The sequence below is a fragment of the Mus caroli genome, unplaced genomic scaffold, assembly GCF_978045245.1.
Source record: "Mus caroli unplaced genomic scaffold, Mus_caroli_1 scaffold_17, whole genome shotgun sequence".
In the NCBI taxonomy this organism is placed as follows: domain Eukaryota; kingdom Metazoa; phylum Chordata; class Mammalia; order Rodentia; family Muridae; genus Mus; species Mus caroli.
The window spans coordinates 70,084,622-70,106,947 of NW_028227272.1; the positions used below are offsets into that span (position 1 = coordinate 70,084,622).

Genomic DNA, 22,326 nt, shown 5'->3' on the forward strand with positions numbered 1-22,326 from the left:
ATGAAAATGGTGGTAAGTGCGCTTGTCTCGCACCTAACCAGACTTGCAGTATCAGACCTTCGCCATAGCTTCCGTGGCTTTCCCTGTGCAGCGTTTCTGTGCCATCCACTGGGAAGATAGTTGGGAAGAGGCCCAGGTCTATCCTAGGAGATGTGCGCTCAGCTGCCTTCCACACTCAGTTTCCCCTGACTGTCTGCAAGCTTTGCATTCCCCCATGGGCTCAGCTGCAATTCACTGCCCCTTTCTTCCTTGAACGGTTAGGATCCGGGCAGAAGGCTGAATCAAGCTCAGAGTCAGCCTCTTGCCCTAAGGCTCAGCAGTGTAATGATCATTACATGGTATGAGGCTCTCTTAAAAATTACTGTTTGCCACTGTTATCTTTGCCTCTTGCCCTTCTCGGCTTTCATGGGCTTCCTGCGTGTTCTGCCTCTCCCCTCCCCCCTTCTGTTTCTCTTCATCTGATCCTGATGAAAAGGTTAAGCCGTTATGGATGGAGAGATAGCTAAGAGCCCTCGCCCTGAAAGCATGAGGCTGTACGTTTGAGTCCCAGCGTCCACATAAAAAGGCCAACCGTGACCACATAGTCCTGTGGTTATGGGGGATGGTCGGAGAAGTGAGGATCGCTGATGAGTTTGCAGACTGTTAACCTAGCTCCAGGCTGAGATGCATGTCAAGGGAATACGGCACAGAGTGATAAAGCAGAGCACCTGATGCCCTCCCCTGGCCCTGCAGATATACGCACATGTGCACGCGCACACCCCCTGCGCACACATGCACATAAGCGCACATACGCACATGCACACATACAAAGGTGGGCATATTTTTTTAAGTGTATTCAGGCTGCCTTCATGGTTCCACTCATTCTTCTCTTCTGAGAGTTGCCGTCCATGCAGTAGCAGCGAATGGAGCCAGACTTGAGTTGTGTGTTCTTTGAATTATTACAGATGTTCCACCAACCAGCCAAGGGGTGGACCACAAGCAGGTCCAGAGAGAACTGGGGAATGTCGTCTTGCATCTGCACAACCCGACCATCCTTTCTTCCTCCTCAGTCGAAGTGCACTGGACGGTGAGTTGTGCTAACGTTTGTAATCGTTTTTAATAATCAGGGGATCTCTGTGAGATTATCATCCATAAGGAATTTACATAGGTGTTCTTCACTTCCACACCAATGTTAATTTTATTATGCAAACCTTGCTTAATCTAGTAGCTATGATCCATTACTAAACAAGCTAAAGAAGCCATACATATTATATATATTCAATATATATGTATGTATGTGTATATATATATTAAATCACAAAGAGTTTGAATACAATAACATGTGACATGCACATTAGCACACATACTTTTTTTTAAACAGAAATACTCCCAGGTAGTGTCAAGTAGAGTTTTTACATATATTTTTAGTAATTCTTTGATAATTTTAGATATATGTACAGTGTATTTTGGTCACGTTTACCCCCTACCCCCTCTGCTAACACTTCCCAGATACACTCCCACCGTCCCATCCACTCCCAACTTCACAGTCATAGGTTTTCAAAGCCTAAATGAAAGAAGAACACCTTCCGTAAGATGCGCATGTCACTTATATAATGTGCCAGCCATAATGAAGTCTCCTGTTTCTGTGCCTCCTAGTATGAAGACACAGAATGCTGACACCGTAGACATTAACGGCACCTTAGAACTATGCACTAGAAATTGCCACCAGAGGATTCCGATGGGGTTCTATGATATTTGTCACGCTGTGTTTCTTTCTATTCCTTTGTAGTGAGACAGTCCAAACAGTGGGACTAACTCCATTTTTATTAATCATTGTAATAGGTGGACCAACAATCTCAATATATTCAAGGCTATAAAATTCTCTACCGCCCATCTGGAGCCAGCCATGGTGAATCGGAGTGGTTAGTTTTTGAAGTGAGAACCCCAACGAAAAACAGTGTGGTGATCCCCGATCTCAGAAAAGGCGTCAACTACGAGATTAAGGCTCGCCCATTTTTTAATGAGTTTCAAGGAGCAGACAGTGAAATCAAATTTGCCAAAACCTTAGAAGAAGGCAAGTACAATGAAGTGGGCCTCCCTGCACACATGAAAAATGTTTCCTGGGCTTTTAAATTAATGGAAGTTGTTTGGATGTTAATGGTGACAGTCATCACTAACCTATGTAATATTAAAATGTTTTGTTTTGGGAGTTTGTTTACTTACACCACGTAGAAGAACAAAATGCTCTGGTAAGCGTAAGTGACTTGCTTTAGTAGTGGCTTGCACAACGTGTGTGCAGATGTTAATGGTATTACTAAAATTCATATTCAAAGATAGAGTTGTTCCGGATTCATTTGCTTTTTTTATTCACTGAAGCTTATGTTAATGGTGTGTAGATAATATGAGTAATATCTGGGTTTGCCCGGACTTTCCAGAGGGTGCCTCATACTAGGAAATCCCTTAGTTCTTGGCAAACCAGGATTCCCACCCTATAACCGAAAACTAAAAGACAGTATTCATGTAAGTATAGTTTCATGCCACGGAACACTTTAAAACAAACCAACAAGCAAAGGGAAAGCAGAATTTCCTCTTAATTGTAACTTACTCTATACATGATACGCTATAATTAGATGTAAAAAGATTACCATTCTTTTTCCTTAGCTTTGTACAATTTAAGGAGAAAGTATGAGATACAGGCTAAACAGAACAGATGTTTTCTTAGGGGTGTTTTTAATTTAAAAAAAATGTATTACTGGTGTGCATATGTGTGCATGTGTGTAGGTATAGGCACAGAGAGAATATTATTTTCCTTCCACCTTAGGACCCAGGGATATAAGTCACGTGGTTCAGCTTGCCAAGGCAACACATTGGCTTGCAGATCACCCCACTGCCCTGTGCTGAGCTGCTGTGTGCTGTGATTGTAACTGGTCATGAGAAATTCACAGTATGAGTGACTTGGTATGACTTGGAGAATTCTTGTAGTTTGGAGCCCTTTATCATTGGGTGATACCCATATTTAAAATATGCAACATCTGTATATTTACAGATGGCTGAAAATACTGTGTGCTTTCTATATGATACACTCTTAAAATCTACTTTTTATGACAATTTAATAGCACCAAGTGCCCCTCCCCGAAGTGTAACTGTATCCAAGAATGATGGAAATGGGACTGCAATCCTGGTCACTTGGCAACCGCCTCCTGAAGACACACAAAATGGAATGGTCCAAGAATATAAGGTAATAAATTTGCTCAGTAAATTCATGGACAGGAAGCCCTCACCTCTCAGAGCCTGGATGCATTGTCGATGGGTCTTTGTCGCCATCTGCTGGTCAAACTGCCGAACATAGATTTAGTTCCTAAATTCTATGCATACTGATTTTGGGGTAATTGTATATACTAGAAAAACTACTTGGAAAGAAAAATAAGTGCTCCGTTAATGTTTGTTGGTATAATCACTTAGAGAGATTTTAAATATTCATAATCTTTTTTCTCCCCAAATCGTGTCATAATTATATCACTCAGAGTTGAGTTAATCTAGGGAACATAGGCATATGCTGTTTAACATTGAAAGAAAGAGAGGGGGGAAGGGAGGGAGGGAGGGAGGGAGGGAGGGAGGGAGGGAGGGAGGGAGGGAAGGAGGGAGGGAGGGAAGGAGGGAGGAAAGAAAGAAAGAAAGAAAGAAAGAAAGAAAGAAAGAAAGGAAGGTAGGTTTTTCTTTTTTCTCTTTTGACATCTGTAAAATGTAGAACCTTGCAGTTAGGTTGGGAAGTTGGTTTTTCTATAGGTGGATTTCTCTCTTCTGTGATGAGTTTTTAGACTCTAAACGAAATTTCAAATCTTAGAGATTATCTATAAATCCTGTTTGCTGTACATGTGTGAGATGTGTGAGACATTCTCACGTGATTTTCTGCAGGAACTCCCGATTACTTCTCCTGTGAAGTAATAATGTCACTGCTCGTGAATATGGATAGCTTTTCTGAGGACTCATTCGAAACAAAATAAAAAAGTTAGGCACTTCAGATTTACTAAAAGAGTGTAAGCTTAGCCTAGAAATGAATCTGTTACAGCACAGTGATGAATTTCTACTCTCGTGCAGTGGTGAACTACTAGTTTAATTGCAATTGAAAATAAAGGTGTGCTTGTCAACAACATTCCTGAAACCAAACTTTAACTGTAACATATATATATATATATATATATATATATATATATATTCATTCTTCTGGGTGAATCAAACTCAGGTTTTATATATATATAATATATATTTTTTTTAAAATATAATTTTAATTAATATAATTAAATTCATATATTAATGTAATTTTTATATAATTATATGAATATTACTTGATATTGCTTACTATCACTATTATTACTTAGTACTTATCAATTCCTATGATGCCCTGCATAATTTTCTGCTTATTAGCTAGTACTGTGGCATAGGTTCATATCCGTCCCTAAGGTGGACACATCTGGATATGCATCTGTGTCTATGAACCTGTGCTTAGGAAGGTGGACACATTTGCTGTCTCCAGTGCGTGCATCATGGTGAATGAGGAAAAGTCAGAGGACAATCCTCAAGATTTCGTTTTTCCCCTTCATCTTGCTGGCTTGAAACATAAATTTTTTGAATAACTTGGTAAAGCTGAACTGGTGAGACCTGTAATGCCTGCTCTTAGGAGGTAGGGACAAGAGGATCAGACACACACAAAGGATTTAATGGAGCTGGAGAGATGGCTCCATCAGTAAAGTGCTGACTTCATGAAAGAAAGACCTGAGTTTGATCCCCCAGAAACCATTGGCAAAAAGGGAGAGTGTCCCATGCCTGTAAGCCCACCACTAGAGAAGCCCCCGACTTGCTGATTCAAGGGTGTCAAGCTCCAGTTTCAGTAAGAAACACTGTACCACAAAGTGGTGACAAAAAAGTCACAAATGTCAAACTCCGGCCTACACACACACACACACACACACACACACACACACCACACAAGAAGCAAGCAAAGTATTTTTAAAGACCACTGTAAATACATTACAGTTGTCTTAAAGCATTTCAAATAGAATTTTTATTGTAACTGGGTCATTAAAAGATAAAAATGGCCATCCTTTTAAAGACTTTCTTACCGCCTCTAAGGTTATTTCAGTACGAGTGTGTTACAGGACACTGTATTTCAGCCCCGGGAAACAGACTGTTGTAAAAGAGTTTGTGAAAGAATCTAAAATGTGATGTTGTCTTGGCTCTCAAGCAAAATTGTGTAACGTAGACATTTTCCCCCAAGAGTCAGAACTCATTTCTCTCCTCGAGAAATCTGAAAGGATGGATTTCACTTAACTTCATGGTCAATTTAAAATAATAAAATGCCTTTCAGAACCTGATTGACTGGTACAAAATCAGTTTGTGGCTTCGGTTCAGCTGTGTAATGTAATTGGTGGGAAAAAAAATTCACAAAGGAGTCTATTTCCAATGGTCAGGTCCGGATAGAATGTCTCACCATTTGTGGCCATTGTGCGCTGAAACCGTATTGCGGTAATAGAACTTTCAAAGAAAAACGGTGAACGGTATTGGGCAAGGGATGGAGGAGCCTGGCCTTTCAGACTGCTTGTGAGTGGGTTCTCGTAACAGCTCAGCCTAGCTAATCCTTCCTACCGCTAGAGAAGAGGGTATTTCCTAGAACCCAGAGCGTTATTCACTATTCTAAATACGATTTCTTTGTAAGAGCAGTAAAAATATCACCATCCCCCATGTGCAGGTGATTCAAGATTACCGCTCCATGATTAATCTTTTAATGAAACTTAAAGTGAGGCTTAGAGTGGTAGTCCAAACTTCCAATTTCCTAAGCAGATAGTTTCCTATTGGATAGCACTATCCAAGTTCAGAAATACACAGTCATCTTTTTATTATAAGACAATTCTAACACCAAGTGTATATATTGGTAATCTTTTTAATCCCTTATGTGTTGTGAAGCAGAAATTGTTATTTTAATTTAGATGGAAGCTTGGATTGTTCATATTGCTTATTGATCATGGTTCAGCATACCATACTCTAGATAAACCCTAGGGTGACCCTTACCCCTTGATACTCTGATATTTTCAGTATCAACCATATTCATATGGAGTATTTTAGATTATTATTGTGAGGTCTCCTGCCTTGTCAGACACTACCTCTTGGTTTTGATGCTTATGTGATGTGTAACTGACACTTTGGATTAGTTGTGTCCTGGAGTATCAGGCTCCGAGCTGCCCCAGGTACCTTTGTTTTGTGACCCTGGTCACATGGAGTTGCGCTTGTAGTATAATTCTTAAGTGATGGCAGATATATTACTGTGCTTTGTGAATATATTATTACTCTTTCTGCAGAATTAAATTTTAATTTCTTCATGAAAATTTCTCGAGGTTAAAAAAGTAAACAGAAGCCCAGTGTTCTGGGCTGATGAGGGCCGGCGACAGAAACAACCTTGTTCTAGCAAGGTGACCACTTTATATGAGAAAATATTTTTAAATAGTCTACTTGTTTTATGTATTGATTAATATGTGTGCAGGTGCATACTGCAGCCAGGACAAGGACATCAAATCCCTTAGAACTGGTTTTACAGATGTTTATGGGCTAAATTATATGAGCGTTTGGATCCAAATGACTGGTTCTCATGATTCCTAGAATTTATGCTGTAAGCCTACTTACCTGTTGCAACACTTCTTCCAGGCCCTATGTGATAAATTCTTAAAGGATTATATCTAATGTAGTGGTGGAGCACGCTCATAGAAGCAGGGGGAGGGGGTATAGAATATGGGGGGGGGGTTGTAGAGGGGAAACTGGGATGGGGGATAACATTTGAAATGTAAATAAATAAAATAACCAATAAAAAAAGTACCTATAAAAACATGAGAGAACTTAAGAGCTATTGCTGGTATTCAACGTGACTAGAATAATCTCAGAATTAGGTCAAGGCAAATAACTTCTAAAGTTTCCTACATTGAATTCTCGATAGATCCGAATCCTGTGGAAGTCTGAAACTCAACTTTGATCTATGTTGAGCTTGGCAAATAACTTGGCTACGTTATCAGCTTGGCTTTTTAATTCTTCCTAGGTTTGGTGTCTCGGCAATGAAACGAAGTATCACATAAACAAGACAGTCGATGGCTCGACCTTCTCGGTGGTCATCCCCTCTCTGGTTCCTGGGATCCGATACAGTGTGGAGGTGGCGGCGAGCACTGGGGCTGGTCCCGGGGTAAAGAGTGAGCCTCAGTTCATCCAGTTAGGTAAGCGTCAGGTGATTTGTCATTTCCCTGCTTGGTCTGCTCTGCTGTTTTAGTTTTGCATGCTTTTATTCTGAATTGCCCGGTTATTGCTGTGGGTCCAGTAGAAGCTGCAGTATGATGTGTGCAATGGGGCAATCTTTATTTAAAACACAGAGAGCTATAGGAATAGGGCTGTGAATCACTTCCCAAGGGCAATCCGTTCTGAGAAATATATTGTTAGGTGACTTTTGTCATTGTGTGGTCCTCACGGAGTGCAATTATGTAAACTAACACATCTATGACATCACTAGACAGCACCGTCCTATGGGAAGATTGTTCTGCACAGGGGTCATCATTGACCAAGGTGTGGGTTGATGGTGCATGGCTAATGACTATAGATGAATCACAACTAAAACATCAAAGTGTACATTATTGCTACTTCAAATACGCCAGTATCAATATTTACTGTCATCCTAACTCTGTCTTTTGGAATGTTAATCTAATTCATACATGCTAATAATTGAGCATCATGGAAACCTCTATGAAAAAGAAAGACACAGGCTTTCTGCCACTGCATTTTAGAATTTTGGGGGAAGGAAACAAAGCCCTTCTTGGGAGCTCATAAGCCTGATATTGGAAATTTATAGCAATGTGAAATCTCTATTTACATTTACGCTCTATTTAAAATTATAACTGGTGTTTATGACAAGAGGTAAATTAAGATCTGCATTTGAAATATTTATATACTAATAACTTAGGAGGTTAAATACAATGTCATCCTAAGGAGAATTAGGTCAATGAAAAAGAAACTGTGGCACAGAATCCTTCATGACCGTCATTCACTACAGAATATAGTTTATATGCAGACTATATAAATTTAAAGGTGATTAATAGTAGAGTATAAGACAACAAATACTACTGTTTCTAAAAGACAAGAGAAAATAGTTTTGTATTTAAACAGTGACATATCTTTAAGGGTAATAACTAAGCAGTCAACTTTATATATTTACAATTGGAAATTATTTATGTAATACTTGATGTCACGAGTTAGGTTGTGAACAAAGGATCAGATAATACAAGTCTACCTGCTTCACAAATACACACCATCTTAATGTACTAACAATATTGTCTTCTTAGAATTAAGTCAAAATAAAATTAGGAAACACTCAGCCTGGAATATCATTCGCATCCCATTGAGAAGACAAGGCTAGCTCCAATAAGATGAACAGTGACTATTCTGTGATGTAGCACAGTAAAGTTTCAGAAACTTGGGGCTGTTGGTGAAGACTCAGTTCCATATAAGCACTAAAAGTCCCAGACACTGCGGGCCACAGGCTGATGAGACTTGAGTCTGTACAATGAAGTTCCCAGGGTTATCCCCGGACATCTCCGTTTATCTACCTCTATGGTAGAACTTACATGTTTCAGGGTTAGAAAGGTGCACATTACACATAAGATGATGGGGACCACCACAGAAATAGGCCACTGGGTCTGGAGCCACCTGCCACCTAGTGGAGATGGAAATGGGAATGAGGAGGTTCCCATTTAAAGCACGCTGACTCTGTTGCCACGGTGGACTAGAATGTAATCATTTTTAACTTATCTCTTCCGCATAGCAACTTTGAAAGAAATTATTGCATGCATATCCTTTTGGACCAAAATAGCTTCTCGGTTTATTTCAAGCAGAGTACAGGGAGCTGAAAAAATAATGCCTAATGCATCTGTTACCATGTTATAACACATGCCGGAACAAATATAAGTTGATCCATGTGTATTTATCCACTTGGGCAATGGCAGGATCTATTTTTTTAACATTATAAGTTCCATTGCCATGATCCTGCTGGCTTTGTTGGCTTTTATAGCACACTGCCCTTTCGTCCTATCATTTTGGAAGATGAACTGGCAAAAGAGACTATGAGTAACTTTATTAAGATTTATATCAAACTATATTTAAGAGTCAAATTGGTTTTCTTGGGATTATAAATGGGTTCCAGTTTCCCATATTTGCAGATAGCCTCAGCTGCAATGAGAGAAAGCCTGAGATACCAAGCGGCCATTTTAATTCATTAGTCACACTACACTTTCCTCTGTTAAGCCTGTCTGGTGACTTGCCTTGGAACCTCCCATGCCCGCTTCTATAGCATCTAAAGCTACCCAATTTAACCTTGCACAAACAGCCATGAAATCTATAAACCTCATAGATACAAAGGATGAATTAAGAACGAAAAGAATAGGTCTGCCTGGTGGATGTTGAGAGGCTCAAATGGTCTTAGGCCATCCAGAGATAAAAGGGTCTGAGACATGAAATGAAACTTTCAGTCAACAAGCAGTTGAAAGCAGGTGACTGCTTGTGAAGATGGAGTTTTTCAGTTTTGGCCTTCTGTAGGATGAAATTAGGAGTTTTTTTTCAAGGAAAGGGTGCATGTAACATACATGCACACACACACAGGCACATGGACACACAAACACATAGACACATAGGACACACATGTACATATACATACACACAAACACATGCATAAATGCACACACACATGAACATGCACACACACACATATACACACAAATGAGCACATGCACACACATGGACACATGGACACACAAATGAACACATGGACACATGCGCGCATGCATGTGCGCACATGCACACACACACACACACACACACACAGCATGAAGAGGAACTTAGACATTGCACTCAGAGAGAAGTGCCGTATTCCTAAGGCAGTCTCAGTCCACACTGAAAGCTACTTATGTTTCCTACCTATTCTCTCGTGAAGGGTCAGTATTATTTAATAATCCAAAAGCAATATTCAAGTTAAGAATTGGTTGTGTCAATTATTTTTCCAGGAAAAAAATATGCTTCAGAACTGTTAAATCCCGCTATTTGCAGAGCAGATTGTATTAGCAGAAATTCTGTAAGTCTCCGGTTTGGGATCGAGTCCTCTTTCTATGGAGTGACTGTAAACCTGGGCAGGGCTCCAACCATCTGGTTGTGGACAGTTATATGCCTAAGCATCTAGCCCATGCCCTGATGTCGCTGTCACAGAGAACTTAGTCTGACATATACCCTGAAGCTTTTATGCATCCTGCCTACATAGCCCCTCTCTAGGACACCTTGGACCAGGATGAATGAGGGTGGGGCATGTGTGTCTCCAGGGAGACGTAAAGGAGGCAGTGAAACCAAAGATGTGATTTAACAGAAGATATTACACACAGGTCTGCAAGAAAGTGGGTACAGACATGTGTCAGTGGACAGTAGGAGAAACTAATTTATTCTAAAGGTGTGAAGAGAGAGAGAGGAGTGGTGTCTTTGGTAGTACTCGGAGGTTTCCCGCAGGGCCTTTAATTGATCAGGGAAGAATCAGCAATGGATTCTATAGTGTTGCTCTCTAAGAATCTGTCGCTACCATACATGTGCACAATCCATACAGGGCAAGTATAGTCGGTGAAGTAGGTTAAACCGTTATGTCCCATACAAACCAGGTCATAAAGACACAAGAGTTTGAGATGCACATCTAATCGGATTGACCATCCTAAAGACTGGGAGATAACAGATGGCTTTGTGCTTGCAGCGCCAATGTGAGGCTCCAAAGTGGAATCCCTAGAACCCATGTAAATCCCTGGTACCCGCGAATGGTGGTTCACTTCCCAAATCCCAGCACTGGCAAGGCAGGGAAAAGCCGAGTCTGTCACTCACTGAGCTCTGTATTCCGCTAACAACTCTCTCTCAAAAACTAAGGTGAAAGCAGTTGAAAAAGACGTGCAGTGATGAATTCTGGCCTCTGTATGTGTATGCATAGACATCCACACACACGTGCACACACACACATTTATGTTTGCACACAAATGTATGTACGTAGACACCACACACTCATTCTTTTGTTTGTTTGGTTGGTTGGTTGGTTGGTTTTTTTTTTTTTTTTTTTTTTTTTTGGTTTTTTGAGACAGGGTTTCTCTGTATAGCCCTGGCTGTCCTGAAACTCACTTTGTAGACCAGGCTGGCCTCGAACTCAAAAATCCACGTGCCTCTGCCTCCCATGTGCTGGGATTAAAAAGCTGAATGGTTTCTAGAAGGTGGATTTGACTTCCTCACAACAGAGAAAGAGGCGTCAGTGTGCTCAGCTGCTCACTGCTGCTCAGTTTGCTGCTAATAGGGTTAGGACAAGAGGGAGTAGTCAGTCCCTTTACTGTGTGCCCAGTGATGTCTGGGCCGGACTCCATGGGGTAGTTCCAATCCACTGGTCATAAAGAAGGCCTTGGTTAAGTTCAATGGGTCACAAAACAACACCATAAGATGTGAGTCTGAAAAAGGCAATGGTAACAATGATGGAGTGGGAAGGAGATAAACTAGGGTAGGGAGAGAGTCACCACAATATACTGTATGTATCAAATAACAAGATTAATCCATAAAAGGGGAAATAGATCCAAACCAACATATAACTACACAGTTTGGGAATTTTCTTTCTGCCCAATGATTTAATAATACTGAGAGTGCACCAACCATAATAAAATGGCTAGTGCGGGGAAAGAGCATTAAAACCACGGCCACTAGTGGGGAGTAGGCTTATTGGGCTGGGTCAAGTTGGGCATCAGTCAGGGTCAACAAAGTGGGCCTCCTTGAGGGTAGAGCAACAGCCTCAGTTTCCTGCAAGTGACTTACGGATGCTCTGTGGGACCTGACCTGAGAACCGCAGGCTTCAGAGACTCTTCTGTTAGGCTTACGACAAATGTGAGATAAGTAAATTTTATGATCCATATATTTTATCAATTTTTAATTTTTGAATCAAACTGTCTTAACAGAAACTATGAGTCTTTTGGGCTATTCATAACACTTGATGATCCTTTTTCATATTTAATATTCTTTTCTTATATCTAATGCTGACCATCATTATTATTTTAAGAGAAAGATTATTCACAGTTCTTGCGATGCTAATTTTTGACAGAGTTTTAAGTGGCCTCCAGTCTTATACTTCCTTCTGAATATTGGTTCAAATAATATGTTACTAAAACAGTTTGGGATCCTGAAAAAGAGTTGCAGGAAGTGAACGGGTGTGCTTTTTTCTTTTCAATATCTACTTACAGAGAAAGTAAAATTTCAGTTCTAGCCCCCTACCACTCAAGTCTCTGCCACACACATCATTTTTTAAGACAGAGTCTCATTATGTAACTGGCTGGGCTGGGCTCAGTCTCATAGAAATTCACCTGCCTCTGTCGAGTGCGTACTGAGACTAAAGCTATATATCACTATGCCTGACCCATATTTACCATTTTTGGAGTAAATATTTGTGAGTTTCTATAGAAGTGTGAGAAAGGATTTTTTTTCTATATTTACTCACTCAGCACCCCTTGTGGGTTGAATAGGAACACATTAAATTACTCCATATTTTAGGGATGCATTGGTATCGCTAGTTAGTTTTGTCCTATGAAACCCACTCTAAACACTCACACATAGTCTTCTATAATAAAAAGACAGTGTGCCTTTGTCTTTATGTGTCTAAAAGTCTGACTTACTTCTTTTGAATTAAAAATGAAGGGAAAATACCATTTTTTTTTTTCTTGAAAAAATCTCGCGAACTTCCCTGCGGTGGCTGAGGTAAAACAGGAATGATTGTCCCAATAGTTAAGAAGATAAAACAAGAGTCATTTTTACTGTATACACAGATAGTATTGTCGTGTTGAGGTTTTTTTTGACACTTATTAATTAGGAAATGGCCTTTCAGATTCTCACGGAAACCCCGTGTCTCCCGAGGACCAAGTCAGCCTTGCTCAGCAGATCTCCGACGTGGTGAGGCAACCGGCGTTCATTGCAGGCATCGGGGCAGCCTGTTGGATTATCCTGATGGTCTTCAGCATCTGGCTTTACAGACACCGCAAGAAGAGAAACGGGCTCACCAGCACGTATGCGGGTATCCGGAAAGGTGTGCCAGCCATAAAACCTTTTATCTTAAACGGATAACATGCTCTTTATGCCACACAGCCTCCATTAAATGGCGTTAGTAAATGAATGTTCTCAGCAGTGCTGTTGTTGCTCCACTGTCCACATAGGAACTTGCCTGGGTTGCAGGACGGCAAATCGAATTTGTCAGCCTCAGAACCCACTGCCTAGGTTTTGTTCAAGGTCTAGACTTTGCCGAAACTCTTTCAGGCAGATAGATATTTTATCTTACATTCTTGCGGGAAATTTGAAATCACCCGTCATAGGAATTAGAAATACGGGCTTTAAATTCAGGATTAGTTTTTATTAATTAGGCTTTTATTTTGCTTTAGTTTGGTTCCTTTGGACGAGCAGTTACTGTCATTTATTTATGTATAATAACCACCCTTAAGTATGATGGCTGTCCGGGGTGCTTGAGGTAGGAAATTGAAGAGGTTTGTTTATCATTCATGGATTTAATGTAGACTTGAATATTTATATACATTTAACTAATGATTCTTGTTAAAATGTCTACACAGGTTTAGAATGCACTGTTTGCTTGCTATAAACCCAAACTTTGAGGAGGAGCTACGTAGGCTGAGAGGCTCATAAGACCCTCAGTTCTTGGAGACGGCTGATGTTTAATTTTTATTTTCTGAATTGGTTCTTGCTGCCTCTCTACTCCCATGGATTCATTAACTCCGGGCTGTAAATAGATCAACTATAAGTCAGTGTTTAGTGGACAACCCCCCTTTTCTCTACTTATTGATTATAATGCTTTCTTTTGGTTCTCAAAAACTATCATGGTTTGAATGGTAACATGATTCAGTTTAGTTATAGGGGCCATGCATCACCCTGATATAAGAGATTTATATCTCCGCAAGGCTGATTTTGTGAAGCCTGATAATAAGGATGTCCCCTGACCAACCATTACCTCCTTTCTAATTGCACATGTGTTTCCTAGGCAAACACTTTCTACGTGTCCTGGCAAAGTGCTGGCACTGAGTAATTGTGAGTTCAAGCCAGTCCTATCCCTGCAAAGTGGAACTCAAATCCCTCTCAACGCAGTTAGAAAGGGCTCCGGGACTCTGGCTCATAAGCGAGCCTGACAAAAGACCTGAGCCAGATTGTCCTCAATCCTGTGCAAAGAAATCCCTGAACGGCTCAGCAGCCCCCTCTCCATGTGTAAATGTCCCTAGGCTAGGCGTTGTGACCAGGATGTTTTGTTTTCCAGACATGCATTCTGTCTTTGTCCCTGCCTGTGAAACAACAAAGTGCTTAGGGCCACCTTGAAGACAGTGTGGCACCTTGTGTATGTGGAATGGTAACAGCCGCGTGTTGACCATATGAACCCCTTGACTTCAGATCTGTGTAGAGGAGAAGCTCTTGGGGGCGGGCGACTGGGGAAGGAGGAGGGTGCCCTTGCAGTCTGTCTTTGAAATCTGATTTGAGTTAGGAAGTGTGAGTAACACTTAAACTTGGAGTTCCTTGTATTTTCTGTTCGAAGGACCTCCATCAACACCTTGACTGGGTGAGCATCCAGTTCTGAACTCCAGCATTTCCTACTTCAGCGAAGTGCCTTGCTATGTAATTGTAGCAGGCTAAACCCCCTCTGTTGTCTTGAGAGCTAGAGACACAAAACTCTCCTCGCTCTGAAAACATTCTTTTCCTTCACTAATGTCCTTTGAGCATGCCAGTAAAACACCTATGTCCCTCCCAACCCCCCGCCCCAGATCTATCCAACTAATACCATTGTCTTTTCAATGAGAAGCTGCTGTTGAGACCGCAATCGTGAAACATAATGACAAATGTAATTTAATAAGCCCTTGATTCTGCTGTCCTCGCTTTGACAATTCTTTTTTGCCTTTGTAATTCTTTCTCTATGCATACTTTTTAAAAGTATACTGTGTTATCTTAAATAGCCTATGCCCCTTCCCCAAAAATAATGCCAGAGATTTTAATAAAAGAAGATAAGGCATATTTTTAAAGAGATTGGCGCAAGGCACACATTTGCCTATACCAAGTCAAGCCTGAGTGTGACATTGGCTGCCCGTGAGATGAGGAGTTTTGGTTTGGTCTCACTGCATCTCCCGGGATGTGTGACGTGCAGGAATTCTGAGTATCTGTGTACACCCCTCCACTCTGATCATTAACATCAGTGAGCATACAGAGTGTTAGGTGGGGTCTTAGAGGGTTTGAGGATGAGGTTGGGTTTCAGTGGGTAACAGTTCCATTTAGTACTGGCCTTCCTTCATTTGTCCTTTATCTTCACAAATTAGGGTGAGCAGAAGGACCTGTCTTCTACTTCCCCCTGTCCTTGTAATCACAAATTAATGTCCAGGGGCTCCATGCTTCCTTGAACAGATTGAGTTTCATATGCACGTCTTCTTTGTATGTTCTAAGAGCACTTTAACTATGAGAGGTGTTTGTTACGTTGCTAAATTATATTAACTTTTAAAGATGGGGGGGGGGGATAAACACAATAGAATTCTTAAGGTGGGCCTGCTGGGCTACATGCAAAGGCCCATGGATAAGCTGAGTGTGCGCTGAGGGCTCTGTTGCTGTTAGTCCAAAAATTGGATATGGAAAGAAGCCAAGATGCCCCCAACGTGTTCCCACTAAAGCTCCGATCCTATCAGCAATTTCCTACTGCAGTTATGGATGAAAATATATACTTCATTGTTTTTCATGCATGATAAATAATCAGCCCTCCAGTTTTCTTTGCCCTAAAGATTTGTTGAAGGCAAACTTTAATCTGAAAGGAAGGCATGGAGTTTTCCTGTGTCCTTTATTAGGGCTGCATTACCTTTAAATTGAAGGGTAGAGACTGGAAAATCATTCAGTCTCCTCCCTCTATTAAATGACATGGAAATTGCTCCGTGTTGCTGGCCCACACCCAGTGAGGAGAGGTGTGGGAGTGGGGGAGGGGGAAGGCCAGACAGCTACTTTTGAGGTCTGCAGTTCAATTTCGGGCATTATTGATTAGATTAAGATTTATAACTGTGGAGGGAGTGAAGGTTCTCAGAGGGTGTTATTGTTCTTTTGTTCAGCTTCTAGGATGTCGTTATATTAAAAAAAAAGTTCTCTCTACTCTTAGAAAAAGCTTTTGCATGCAAAGTATGGCAAAGAAATTGGCGTTTTAGCTCTACAACTGTCCCGATCCATTCACAAATTTTATGATGATAACAAAAACAAGCAAACATGTTCATTTGTTTCTGTGGTGCTGGGTATACCACGCAATAAAGCTGTTTAGTTTTTATGATAATCATATTCTATCTGTTTCTCTGTGTGTCTCTGTGTGTCTCTGTCTCTCTCTCTCTATGTGTCTCTCTGTCTCTCTTTGTGTCCTGTGTGTGTGTTTTTCTCTCTGTGTGTGTCTCTCTGTCTCTCTGTCTGTCTGTCTCTCTCTATCTCTCCTTTCCCTCCCCTCCCTCTCTCCCTTCCAGTAAGGAGCACACTTCACCTCCCGCCGCTATTATTCCACTTAATAAGCATTTACTTTTAGATGTCTAGATAAGGTTCCAGCACAACCCTGATAATACTTGTTTAAGAATCCATCACCCAGTGTTTAGAAATGATTAATAGCAGAGGATCCCTGTTTGCACTAAGGCTGTGGGCAGACTCTAGGTTACTAAATGCAAGGTCATCCACGGGCTAACCCAGACAGTCCCCCTCCTGAGAGTGTGAGAATGTCAGACACTTCAGAATGGTACCTGTAGAGACAAGCTTCATTTTTTTTTTTTTTGGTAAGGCTTCAGATTGGTGCTGTTCATATATCAGCGTGTCAGACCTACCGGCTTGGTTATTTACATTTGTTTTATGTTCAGCTGTCTGCTTGATTTATACTAATGTGATATGTTCCCCTTCTCTCGTCAGCTTAATAACTAGTTTATATTTTGTTTTGATTTTTCAGTCCCGTCCTTTACCTTCACGCCAACAGGTATCTGTATGCACTTAACCTCTTCCTTTCGTGTGTTAGTTTGGCATGTGTGGTGTGCTGCTGTGTGGCTGGTTCCAGTTCGTTCTGAGCTGGAACTCGGGGAAAGGACTCACTCTCACGTAGTAGAATACCCAATCTCCTTCACTCCCGCCGGGCATGCATTTGAACTAGACATGGTTGGTGCTGCTTTTTCACCTACTGAATGCAGGCCCATATTCTGCATGCCACATTGCATCTTAGTCCTGTGTGTGCATGGGTCTCTATTAAACAAACACACCTTTTCTACCACATTCCCCCTCACCTCCCGGCATGATTGAATGCGCTAATCATCGGTCTCCCCTTGACTCAAACCTCCACGTTTTCCAGCAGCAGAACAGTTTCTGTCCTTTGTAACTCTCTGTCCATAGAATTAGTATTCTCTGAGGTACCCCCAAAATCGCCATACCACGTGAGACATGAAACCTAATTTCCAACAAGTCAGAGTCTTCATCTTGTTCCCATTCCGTGTCTTTCAGAATGGACGCTCCTCTCCCATCACCTGCAGTCAAAGATGTCCCTTAGTTATGTGTCCTCGGTCTTAATCCAGTTCCTGGGATCCCTGGACACAGTTATCTCTCCCGAGCAGACTTCCAGTTTAGAGTTTTTCTAAGTCTCAGAAAGTTGGCAGCTTTTAAAAACACATTTCTTCTTAGAAAATGTGTCTGTATTTACAGGAAAGCTAATCTTCTTAACTCCTTGCCTAACTATTTATAATTCGGTTTTTTTGTTCTGGCAAAAATGAAAATTAAGATTTTTTTTTCATTCATGTGTGATGGAGATATAATATCTGATAGAAACACAATACCCGAGGGTTTTCAAAAGCCACGTATAAAATTGTAAGCCACGTAGAAAACAGGTCATGTTAGTTGTCACAACTTGGCATAAGTCTTTGTGTGTGCAAAGAGGGTTTATTTGCGCATGTGTCTGTGCTTTCGTCTGGGAAGACAATCTAGCCATGTCTCTTTCCCTGAAAATTTAAAGTTATACATACAGAAATCATAGAACAGTCTAATCTTGTGGAAAAAGTCTGAACAAATCCTTACAGGTGCACATCAGAATGAGTTGTGCTTAGTCACAGTGTCCTGGAGTTTTTAATTTTGCTCCTTGCAATCATATTGAGAGACACTGAGAAATTAAAAATGATGTGTGGTTATTCTAAAAATCATCTTCTATCATATTCGTAGAGCAAAAATCTGTGACATCTTGCAGTGGTTTTTATAAAGCCTCTAGATAGGAAGGGAAATTGAATGACATTTAGAAAGATGTTCATGAGTTTAATGGCTCCTGCTATATAAGCATGTCTATTAATTGTTCTCTTTCTCTCTCTTTTTTTTTCATAATATTCTAGTAACTTATCAAAGAGGAGGCGAAGCCGTCAGCAGTGGAGGGAGGTAATTATCTTGCTTGTTTTTAGATCCAAATGGGTATTCCTTTTTTGGGGCGGGGGGTCTTTGACATTGCTTCCTTTGTTAAAAGGTTAAACTTCCATGTTGAATTGGTTCACCTACTTTGAAGTGATCTCTCCCTTCAGCTGTTAACCAAGGAATTTTTGCAGTTATGGTATGAGTGGCTGCATCTCAGTTCTTGACCACGAGAGGGAGCAGTTTACCCAAGAAAAGCAGGCGTGCTGATTTAGCTGCTGATGAAAAGGAGTTAAAGTGATTAAGCCTTGGCACTTAGGAAGATTAAGAAATATAGCTGGTTAACAGACACTATCAAGGAAAGGTGTTCCCTTGAAAACCTGCTGAACGTGGCAGTTGCTCGGAACTTGTGGGTGATGTTTGTTCTCCGCGGGAACTTAGCATAATTCACATCTACATCTGGAGACAAAGTGCATTTGGAGGAAGAAATCTAGGTAGCTTGTTAACAAAGAGATTTTTTTTTCACCTCTAATTAAAAGGAACCTCAATCCCACATTTATGTTTTTTTAGTGATTATTATTCAGTGAGTTGTAATGTATTCACAGAGAAATCACAAATCGAGGTGGCAGAAAGCTGAAAGGGGCCAAGGCAGAGGATAAATCACAGGCTTAAGGATTTTCCACAATAAGGTGATCTTTTTTTCACCACCACCCCCACCTATCCCACCCCCCGAAAAAATCCAGTAATATTAAGATGATTTAAAAAAAAGAAAAAAAAAGAAATTAAAAAAAAAACCCATCTAACACACACTATTTTATAATTCAAATTTGTTTAACTTGCCTTTGAGTGTAGAGATGAATAATGTGTTTAACTACTAGAATATGGTGTGATTCCTGAATCTAAGGAGCAGCAGATAGGAACATTACTGAACTTGCTGTATAACAAAGAGTGATTTGAAAGAAGCAGGTTGCCTGCGTCTAGCCAGGGCTTTGCAGTAGGCTCTAATCTCTTCATTCCTGGATACTATTAACTTCTTGTTTTCATACCTGTGAAACAAAGCCAGCCTCCAAATCACTGCCAAAGCTAAGAAGTCTGAAAAAAAAAAATCCACTAGATTCACCCATCAAACCACAGCATATTTTTGTGTTCTGAGGAATTCCATGTAAGTCACAGCCCCGGCATTCACACAGGAGCCTCTGGCATCAAAACATTTCCTCTTAGGGAAATCTGGAATGCCTGGTGACTTAGCCAGCACCTTTTGTGTATATACTTAAGCTGTAGGCTTCCGTTTTCTTGGCAGTAGCCTCTGTGCACGAACATGCATGCACAAGCTCACATGCACATGCGTAAAAATAAAATATAAGCCCCCATTTCTTAGCTAAAGCACTTTGCAACCTATGGAAACAAAAGTACCACCGGGGAAACAAGGGTAGAAATTCGTAAGTAGCAGTAAGTGGTTCTGTTGTAAATGAAGAATTGCAAAGTCCCCAAACTCTCTACTTAAAGTCCACTAGCAGTGAAGACATAACTGTCTACATTTAGAAGCAGATGCCTAGAATGAAGTGGATTTTTGTCCAGTACTCACCAGAAATCATCGTTTTCATCAGTGAAATGGCGAAAGGCTCGAGAGGCTGGGGAGTGTTGGAGAAGTCACAGTTAACAAAGGTTTTAGAGTTGAAGCTCGGGATGACCAGTGGTTGCTTTGTCTTGTTTTATGTTTTACACAGTTTTAAACATTGATTCATTAGCTAGAATAAAATTCTGTGTAGCAGCCACTACATAACATCACCACTATGGATTTCACAGTAGAGTGAGAAGCACAAGATGTGATAAAGACCATGGATGCTTTTAAAAGTCTACTTTATTGTCATAACTTTTGCTAATGATGGCGGGGGAGAAAGGAAAATAGAATACAGAAAGTGGTTCATTGGGAAGAGAACGTCATTTCTAGCCATGGAACGGCTGTGTGGTGTGTGTGTGTGTGTGTGTGTGTGTGTGTGTGTCCGTGCCTGTGAATGCACGGGTGTGTGGATGTGTATGTGTGTGTTTGTGTATTGATGGAGCAGAGAAAGCATACCATACCAGATGTCACTGCTGAGTCCTCCCTGTTCATCCCTTCAGCTCCCAGGTTCTTTCTCAGACTCTGGATCCTAACAGACCTAGCACGTTACTAGGTCAATGATACCGCAACCAAAACCTTCATGCCAGGTGCTTTCACACCCTGCATCCATGGAGCATCTCTTGCCCTTTTCTTCTCCCTAGTGTAATTTGTCTGCTAACTCTAGATTCCCCCCACCTCTTCTGGAAGAAAACACGGGCTTCCCCAACTTAATCTAGTTTCATTGAAACTACTCTGGCCACTTCTCTGCCCATTTAAGCAAGAATGCTCTTTAGGATGTGTGTTAGTCATGTCTGCAGTCTTGAAGAAACTGGTATCAGTAGGATCCAAGGGCAATATATCAACCCCACAGAATCTTAGATTGCCATGTTATCTAGCCCCATATTACATTGTCTGCTGTGCATGCTGGATCATGACATTGTGTAGTATATGTAAGATTAGTCTAAAGATGGCTTTCTACTTAACCATCCCTTGGCCATCTTGCCATCCCTTTATTCTTGCTTTTGATTGTTCCCAATGAAATACGTACCATAGAATTATCTGAATTAAGCATGAAATAAATCAGCTGTCTGAAAGAAAGAAAGAAAGAAAGAAAGAAAGAAAGAAAGAAAGAAAGAAAGAAAGTAAGAAAGTAAGAAAGTAAGAAAGAAAGAAAGAAAGAAAGAAAGAAAGAAAGAAAGAAAGAAAGAAAGAAAGAAAGAAAGGCAGGCAAGGCAGACAGACAGACAGACAGAAAGAAAGAGAAAGACCAAGTGTCCCTAAGTTGTAGCTGCTTTAGAGGATACAAGCTGTGCTCCCAGCATTCACGGGTGGTGCACAAGTAACCGCACGCCTGAAGCTCACCATTTGAGGCTAGGCTGGCTGGCCAGGGGGTCCCTGAGAGCTTCCCTGTCTCCAGCTCCCCAGACCTGGGATAGCAAGTGTCCACACCCAGCTTTTTACGTGGACTCTGGGCATCGAACCTGGATCTTCAAGCTTACGCAACACCTTACTGACTGGTTACTCTTCCCAGCCCAATAAATGCACTTTTATTATGTCATCACGCTGATTAATTGGATGACATCAGAAAAATTCAGTGACTATACTTCAACGCTGTCACTGACATTCTCTGAGAAGGATAAATGACTTGACAGATGAATGAATGCCCGAGCCCCCATTTTGTTTTTGATTGTTTTAAAGGTTTGTTGTTTGAAAGGTTTTTTTTCCGTTTCATAAAAGAAGAGGCTATGTTTAAAAAAAGAGTTAGAGTTCCTCGCTCGCATTGTAAATTTAGTTCTCCCTTAAGGAAGAACGAGCCTGTGGTTAGACCCAGATCCTGCTCCTGACATGCAAAGGGCAAAGTGTGTGGTAATCCAGACGGAGCGCAGTGATATTAAATGGCTGTTCTTACCCATTGGCTCCTCATGCCTCAAACATTCCAGTTGCCTCTTCCAAGAAAACCTACTTAAATTCCAAACCACAACATGAACCAGGAAAAAACGAGGGAAACCTGAGGGAGGGTGTGCGAAGGTCAGCTTTAGCCTGGTCAATGTGCCAATACCACATTTCTTGGCAAGGGCGAACAGACAGAAGTGGATAAAGCCCACATCTTGCTTCTCTTAAAAACCTTGGCAACTCTTAGATGCTTAGATGAAACTCGCTCACCCAGTCTGTGGAGACAGGACACAGCCGATAGGCTGGCAGCTTTCACTGCTGGGATTCTGCAAAAATTTTTTTCCACAGTTCCTAGACTCTGTGGT

General features: G+C 41.0%; 1 protein-coding gene across 8 annotated transcripts in view; it reads left to right on the forward strand.

Moving 5' to 3' along the window:
* The window catches only part of Robo1 (roundabout guidance receptor 1), a 1,022,024-nt gene that overhangs the window by 945,294 nt on the left and 54,404 nt on the right, over positions 1–22,326 (forward strand). For 6 of the 8 annotated variants that reach the window (XM_029470376.2, XM_085832284.1, XM_029470375.2 and 3 more), the window contains 7 exons: positions 945–1,066; positions 1,822–2,053; positions 3,096–3,217; positions 7,061–7,232; positions 12,935–13,132; positions 17,042–17,068; positions 18,456–18,498. In XM_029470376.2, the coding sequence (XP_029326236.1) occupies positions 945–1,066; positions 1,822–2,053; positions 3,096–3,217; positions 7,061–7,232; positions 12,935–13,132; positions 17,042–17,068; positions 18,456–18,498 (916 nt within the window). The remainder of the gene's footprint in view (positions 1–944; positions 1,067–1,821; positions 2,054–3,095; positions 3,218–7,060; positions 7,233–12,934; positions 13,133–17,041; positions 17,069–18,455; positions 18,499–22,326) is intronic. The other 2 variants (XM_085832285.1, XM_085832281.1) reach the window with 1 other exon arrangement.